The sequence below is a fragment of the Nipponia nippon genome, unplaced genomic scaffold, assembly GCF_047370975.1.
Source record: "Nipponia nippon isolate SJK-2023a ecotype South Korea unplaced genomic scaffold, ASM4737097v1 scaffold_37, whole genome shotgun sequence".
Taxonomy (NCBI): Eukaryota; Metazoa; Chordata; class Aves; order Pelecaniformes; family Threskiornithidae; genus Nipponia; species Nipponia nippon.
This window is the reverse complement of record NW_028262355.1, coordinates 173,345-181,099: the sequence shown is the minus strand read 5'-3', so window position 1 is coordinate 181,099 and position 7,755 is coordinate 173,345. Positions and strand designations below refer to the sequence as shown.

General features: G+C 51.5%; 1 protein-coding gene across 3 annotated transcripts in view; it reads left to right on the top strand.

Annotated features, from left to right (window-relative positions):
• The first annotated feature begins 206 nt into the window (after positions 1–206).
• Positions 207–7,755, top strand: part of MYO5B (myosin VB) — a 153,808-nt gene continuing 146,259 nt past the window's right edge. Inside the window, exon 1 of one of the 3 annotated variants that reach the window (XM_087772767.1) lies at positions 207–427. In XM_087772767.1, the coding sequence (XP_087628893.1) occupies positions 401–427 (27 nt within the window). In that variant the 5' untranslated portion in view covers positions 207–400. The remainder of the gene's footprint in view (positions 428–7,755) is intronic. The other 2 variants (XM_087772768.1, XM_087772769.1) reach the window with 2 other exon arrangements.

Below are 7,755 nucleotides of genomic sequence, written 5' to 3'. Positions count from 1 at the left end.
CCCGCTGCCGGCCGGGAGGACCCTTCCCCGGGGAAGCGGCCGGGACCGGGGAGGAGAAGGAAAAATATGTGTAAAAAAGGGCTTTAAAAAAAAAAATAAAAAAATAAAAAGCGACGCAGGCAGTGAGGCAAAGCGCTGCTCCTCCCACCCGAGTCGAGCCCAGCCGAGCCGAGCCGCCCCACACCTGAGCGGGGCGCGGCGGAGGCGGAGCGGTGCCTCCTCCTCCTCCCCCTGCCCCTCGCCTCCCCGCCGCGCCGCTCCCTTCCCTTTCCCGCGCCCCGGCCGGCGGCGGCAGGTGTAAAGGTCGGTCTGTCGGTCTGTCCGTCCGTCGGTCGGTCCGGCGGCGCCGCTCGCTGCCTGCCGGCCCCATGCCCCGCGCCTAGTGCTGCCCGCCCCGGCCATGTCCGCCGCGGAGCTCTACACCAAGGTGAGCGGGGTGGCGGAGGAAGGGCGTGTGTGTCTGTGTGTGTGTGTGTGTGTCTGTGTGTGTCTTCCTTGTATTTTTGGGGGGTTGTTTCCAGTCACGGAGGGGACCCGCAACTTTCCCCGCACCCCCCCGGACGGTGCCCGGGGAGCGGCGGGACACCCCCCCCCCCCCCGCCCGCCCATCGCCTCCCCGGCGGGTACCGGGTCGGGTCCCCCCCGGGGGTGAGCGGCTCCACCCGGGATTTTGGGGGAACGACGTGGCCGGTTTTGTGCAGGGAAAGGCGAACTTCGCCCGTGGGTCGGGGTCGTGGCGGCGCTGGCCTCCGTCCTTCGTGGGGTGCGTCCCCTCAGCGGGCGAACACGCAGCTAAAACACGCTCAGCTTCCCCAAATCCTCACAGAATAATTTTTCCCCCCCCTCATATTCCTACAACACCAGGGTGGAGAGAGAGGAAAAAACAGTCTTTACAACTTCCGTAACTAACCGAAAAATGCTCCTAAGGTGCCCAGTTTCCAGTTTCTTTTTCTTTTTGCAACTCCCGAATAGGATCCCGCGGCAGGGGTGCGACCGAAGGCACCCGCTTCCTCATGGCAGCCGGGGAAGGTAACATGGCTGGTGGCCTCGCAGGGTGCCGCGCACCGCCGGGCCGGCCACCCTCCCCGTCGCTCCCGGAGGGAAACCCGGATTCGCTCCTAAAAAGTGGCCCTTGTGACAATGGGAAGCTCAGGTGGTGATTTTTAAGCCGAGTCTGGGATCTAGACAAGATATCGCTGTTTTTTATTATTCTGTGGCTGTGGGGTGCTGAGGCAAGGTGCAGGGTATTCCCGCTCCTTGGCCAAAGCAGGCTGGGGATGCACCCCGTGTGGTTTGGGGGTTTCTGCCCCCTTCCCAGGGAGAGGTTTGTGTCCGGAGAGATCTTTGCGGATTGAGTCAGCCTGAGGAAAGAGCTCCTCGCACGCAGCGGGAGATCCGCCGGGTACGGAGCGATAACTGACAGGGAGAGAGCCCTCTTCCCTGCGCTCCGCATCTTCCCGAGGCTACCCGGGAGTGCTGCGGACAGCCGGGATCCAGGGAATGTGCTTAGTAAAAGCCATCGATAACGCTAGGCAGGGGCTCATCGAGAAAAGTGCTTGGCTTCAGAACGGTTTTTGCTGAAAGACTGTGAAGTGCCAGCATCATCTACTGTAATAATGAGAATTTTAGTGTTTTAAATTCTTCCTGTGACCATGGGCAGCGCGGAGAGGTTGCCAGATTGGCACCAGCCCTCTCAAGGAACAGCTTTTTGTCTCTGTGCCAGTCTCCCGGGCTTAACTTTGCTGCAGATTTCTGTTTCTATAACTCATTTTGCAGACAGCTTTTATGTAATATTTAGGGGTTGCCACTTATTTTTTTGGCCGTTGATATCAAACGGACGCAGGATGAAGTGTGAATCTGGCAGCTCCTCCTTTGAACCTTCGCAAATTTAAGAAGCCCCGCTGGATTGAGCAGGTCTGTCCGTGAGCGGGCTGACCTCCGTCCTTCTCAGGAGCGCTTCAAAAGCAAAGCCTGAGGTTTGGAAAACCTTTTTCTCTCGGAAAATCTGAAGGGGAGCACAAGGGAAGCCGTGGCTAAACTGCTCCGCCGTGCCGACCGCAGCATCTCATCAGGCGAGTGCATGGATGCGATGGCAAGCATCCCCGGGGAGGAGGGAGGCTGGCTGCAAGGGCTGTGTTATCCGTATCGATGGGCTGGTGATAACAACCAGCTTAATTGATTCTTAACTCGGTGGGTGATCAGGTAATTAACCTGTGTTGTGTTTTTATGCTAACTTGATTAGGTTTATACTCCTGTTCATCTGAATGCCTGCTGGGGCATTGCTTGTGATCCCATTGCTGTATAGGGGTTTTTCGACGAGGCACTTGGGAAGTAATGGGGATTTGGTGACAATCTGTGCATGTCATTAATTTTTAATTTATTTTTAATAACAACAAAGGGTCTTGATAGAAGTTGGTGCTTCGCTACTGGCCCTTCTGCTGGTGTCCGTCTGTCTTGCAGGGATATTTTAGGGATACAGCTGGTGTGGTAGGCGGTGGGGCCACGGATGGTGCCTTGAACCCCTATGGGTCACCTGCGGGGCCAAGCACTGGCGTTGCAGTGAAATTTAGGACTGTCTTGCTGGGTTGTCTTCTGCATGGGGCCTCTGTGCCGGCTCTGGGCTTTGAAGCAGTAGGAAAATGTTTCCTGTGACTTTGAGTATATAAGAAAAAGAGCAAAGAAGGCTGGAAAAAAATGCAACAAACCCAACAGCTTTAAGATGCTGAGCCTGAGGGTGCAAGTTGCTGATGGAGGTCCCCAAGATGAAGCAGAAGTGTTGCTCTCTAGCCTGCTCTTGGAAAGCATTAAGGAGCATCCCGGCACTTTGGCCCTGTGGCCTGTAGCTTGGCGGGGCACTTATAGCTCATATAGGGTAGAGGCCTCTGAGAGTGTGGTGGGGAGAAGACAGCCTGCCCTGCCCTGAGCAGCTGGGTGTTGTTGCTCCCAGAAGATGTGTTAACAGAGTAACATGGGAGCCATCAGAGGAAACAAGGGGTAGAAGCACAGGAGAGCTTCAGTGGGGTGCTATGGTTCAGGAGATGGCTTTCCAAGCGCAGAGGTGGGGCCTCCTGGATAATCTTGTTGGCAGGATGGGGGTGAGGCTTTTTGAGGGAAGGCAGACGATCCGGCTCACTGGAATCAATACAGCCGTCTTGCTAAAAGCCTATCGATCCGATGTGCAGTGTTGCATTAGCGCAGCCACAAGGGTACCTCCCTTGGAGTCCTTCCTCCTCCTGGTTGAACCAGGATGAGAGAAACTGCTGGGAAGCTGCTTCGGAGCAGCTGAGTGGGACTTCTCAGGTCCTCCCACCACTCCTTCCTGCTGGGCTGTAATAGGAGCAGCTATGTGTTGTGTAGAGAGCTCTTAACTTCCACTTGATGCTTGCAGAAGATCTCCTGGGACCTTATGGGACACATAATATTTTCTTGGAGCTTAAGTTCATGCTTATTAAGCCACACTGATGAATTTGATGTGTTAGACTCAGCACTGCCCTGAGGAACACTTAAGCTGGAGAGGAACCCATCCTGGAAACACCAGCAGCTGTGAGTTGCTGGTGGAGGCCCTCTCCATGTGATGTCTCACTTGTGCCCCTTGAGGAGCAGGGATGACTGGTGTTTAATAGCCCCCATCAAACCAGATAATTAACAGCTGTGCCTAATTATGAACATGCGAGTAGTTCCAAAACTGCATCAACCTTCAAGCACGTAGGACTCCACTTGGGTAAATATTTATGGGGAGACCATTATGATAATCTCGCTCCTGATGCAGTACCTGGGGACTTTGGGATTATCTGGCTGTAGATTTTATTTTGTTGCAGAAACAAACATGAGTTTCGTGCCACTTGCATTGTAGCAGAAGAGGAGATATATGGTAAAGGGTGAAGACCTGGTCCTGGAGCCCCTGGCACCAGTGCGTGCAAGAGGAATAGGGGAGGCAGTGGCATTGAGGACTCCTGCTTGCAAAAAACCTGTCCCAGATGGAGAAGTGGTGGAGCTTTGCCTAACCTGTGTATCGCCCAGTCACCCTGTGCAAATGTCTTTCTAAGGCTGCCTGGGCCCAGTCCTGCTCCTGCCATGGGCCCAGTCCTGCTCCTGCCATGTCCCTGGGATTCCTGCTGGAGCGTGGCAGCGGTGGGACGTGCCCAGCTGCAGCGCTGCCCAGCCAAACTGGTTGCAACTGGGCAGGGGAGTTGCTCAAACCCTATTTAGCTGAAGCACGAGGCAGAGGCAGCTCCCTGCATGCAGTGCTCTTTCCTTTCTCTCCAGCCAGAGCCCTCCAAAGAAACCTGTTGGTGATGCAGCTAAGCTTCAGCCAGGGTAACTGCAGTCCAATCCCCGTAAGCCTGTGCAGACGCCGGCGTTACTCTGTAATGAGATAACGGGGATGCTCTGCTCCTCTGAGCTGGGTACTGGGCGGGATGGAGGGAGGACGTCGTTCCTGGAAGATGCCATCTCCAGCAGCGGTTTGATTTGCTGCATTAAACCGGAGATTAGACTTGTTTGCATGGCTAGCCTTCATTATTGTAAGGTGAAGCTGCTCTTATTACTAAAACAAATATAATTGCTTTTGCTTCTGGATGTTCTGCTCTCTTAAAGGTACTTCTTAATATATGTTAATTGTTAATTTAAGCGTAGCTTCTGAACCTCATGCAAAATAGTGCTTCTGCCAGGCTACGGAGTAAGCTGTCCCTTTCTGCTCCTGGGGTGTTGTGCAGCTCGAGATACGCTCTTCAGAAGGTTTGCAAGCTCTGGATGAGTAAGAAACCAGGGTATTTCTTTTCTCTTTAAATTTTTTTTTCCTCCCGTTGTGCAAAGTGACTGTTATTTGCCAAGTATTTTTTAATAGACGATAGAACTTAATGCATTAAAAGATCCTCTTCTAATGGCTAGTGTTGGTTATAGAAAACTCTCTGGTTTTCACTTGAAGTTGTTGTATTAAATAACGTAGCTGGAATGAATCGGTGGTTTTTGACCCTGGGGAGAAACTTTTTGAAAGCGAATACAGCCAGTGTGATCACACACTGATTGAGTCAATGAACTGGCATAAACCTTCTGGCATAAAACTTGCCTGAAAACGATTTATCCTTCAAGGCTCGGGGAGGATTCATCCTTAGTGGGTGCCTGGGTGCTCATTTGGGGTTGAGGAGCAGCAGGGAAGGAGAGAGAAGATTTTCTGTGTATTGTGTAGAAAAAAATTGTGGGAATAAGTGTGGGGGACAGGGAAAGTTTGGGGTTCAGCCCCAGGACATCCATGGAACCTCAGCTGCAGAGCTCCTAAACTCCTGCCTCTGCCGTTTGCAGCTGCTGTTAGGAAAAGCGGGTTATACTTGAAGGTTTTGGTTTTTTTTTTTTTAATTCTTTATTTTAGATTATGAGAATGTGTCTGGGTCATGCCACAAAGGGCAGGGACAGCTTGGAGGCCACGCTGGGATTTTTATTTAAAGATAGGGCTGTCTCGCAGAAGGAGCCGGATCCGTTGGCATCCCTGGTCTCCTCCTGAACCTACCTCGTTATTAGCTGCAGTCGCGGAGAGCAAATCATTGAAATGTAAAATATGATTGCTCTAGCCGGCTCTCTGCAGCTGGGGACCGTGCCAAGGGCATGGCCACCTCTGCAGCAGCTCGGGGACCTCCTCGGCTTCCCGGAGGTGGCACAGAGGGGATAAAAGCGGAGCCAAACTTGGGTGTTTAAATACCATTCAGTCCACTGGTTACATGGCCTTTGGTAGGTGCAAGGAAGACGAGAGATGGCCGCTGGTGGCTTTGTGGGCATTTCCCTCCCTTGGTGGGCAGGAGATGGCTGGATTTTGCCCCATGTAAGCAGGGCTTAATTAGCTTGATTCCTGCTTTATGCCTTCTTGCTGGTTGGGATTAGTCAACTTGCCTTTTTTAAAAAATATTTTTAAGAATTCCTGCCCTGATACTGTTTTAAGGGTGTGAAACTGGGGGGAAAGGGGGGGGGGTGTGAATCTCAATGCACACAAGCCGAAGTTGCAACTGTTTGCTGGGTTAACTCCAGGGTGAAGGATGGAAACCTGGGGATGGCGGCGGGTCCGGAGGCTGAGGCAGCGCGTGGCTTGTGCTGGTCTTGTGGGGTGGGATGGGATGAGTCGGTTCTACCCTTTTCTGCCCTCAAGAAGGAGTTTAACCGAGGGTATTTGTCACAGGCAGCCCGGCTGTTTTTGAGGAATGTATTTCCAAGGGAGGATTTTTCCTTCATTATTCTTCTCTGCTGCCAATAACCAGGTGTAGAAAATAATGCCCCTGAAGGTGAATGTGTGCATCCCTTCTGATGACCAAGAAAGAAGGCTATGTATATTTCTATCTGTGGGTTTTTTTTAATATATATGTTTGAAGCTGATCTCAGTTTGCTGTAGTACAATGCAGTTTTAGGCATGTTGGACTTTTAATTTACACACCAATTAGTTTGTAGCTCTGGCCAAAAAAGGAGTAGTGTACCCTTACTGTGATAGTTGTCTGGGAAGGAAACCAGAGGAGTAACCTAACTTTAGCGTGAAGGTGGACTTTGGACCTTCTGAGTTAGTCGGCGGTGTAATAAATAGCAGGTAGTGTAGGTGAAGCCCTGAGTCGGGTTTTTTTTTGTGGTGTTATTGTGTGCTCTTTGACCGGCTCTGCAAACAGAGGCATTTCGCAGCAGTTAAAGGAATATCGGCATGAACTACAGTTTGGGTCAGGAAAATCACTGCTTTTATTGCAGCAAAACCTCAAGCTTTGGCAGACACCTGAAATGTTTGCAAAATATTCTAGTGAAGAATTTGCTCTTTAGCAAAACGGAAAAAAGTCCCCGTGAACGTTCTGTGTCTTGAGTTGGTTGTGTAAAGCAATTGCCTTTGTATGCCTCTGGCCTGCTGTAAGACACATCTTGTGGCGTTGGGTTGGGTTTTGGCTTAGCCTGGTCCTCCAGAAATGAGCAGAGACTGGTCCAGAGATGGTAGCAGGGCTGGGAAGGACTGGGGGCCGGTGGGTGACAGGTTTTACGTGGCCTTCCTCGTTGAACACTCTTTAATGTGATGCCCAGGTCATGGTAGACTCATCAGTTTTACTAATGAGGCTATTATGGATTTGGTATTTCTGCTCTTTGCCTTTCCTGTGGTATCCAGAGGGTTTGGAGAGGAACATCCCTCCAGGGAAGAGCCTGCAGCCTGGAAATGTGACTTTTTTTCCAGCTCTCCTTTTGTCCCTGGTTTGTCTGTGTCCAAAGTCTTCTCCAGCCGACTGAAACCTGTGAGTCACGGGAACGGGTTAAACGTATCAAAGGCTGAACTGTAGGACTACAAGAACTATAAGCAACATAGGTCTATAAACCCTTACTATAAGGAATATAAGCCCTTAATTGCAGGGTATGGCCCCAAACCCGGAGCTTGGTGCAGGGTGGTGGGATGGTGGTGCAGTTTCTCCAGCACCGTGCGCTCCTGACCCACCGTGCCACTATCCTTCACCACTTTTAACCGAATCCCATTTGATTTAAAAAAAAAAAAAAAATTCTCCTCCATGAGCAGTTTTTTTAGTACTGGCTTTTAGCTCCCTGCGCTTGTCCATATGAAGCCGGTGATGATACCGTGTGACACGTCTTGCTGCCTTCCCCAGCTCTCTTTAGGGTGCAGAGCAGGTTGTAGGATACTGTGGCCATCTCCTCCTTAATTCAGAGCCATCACCTCCTTCAGGCCACGTTTCATGTTCCTATATGGGCATTGGTGGTGGTACCAGCGGGGTGGTTTTGTGTTGTCTGGGTGCT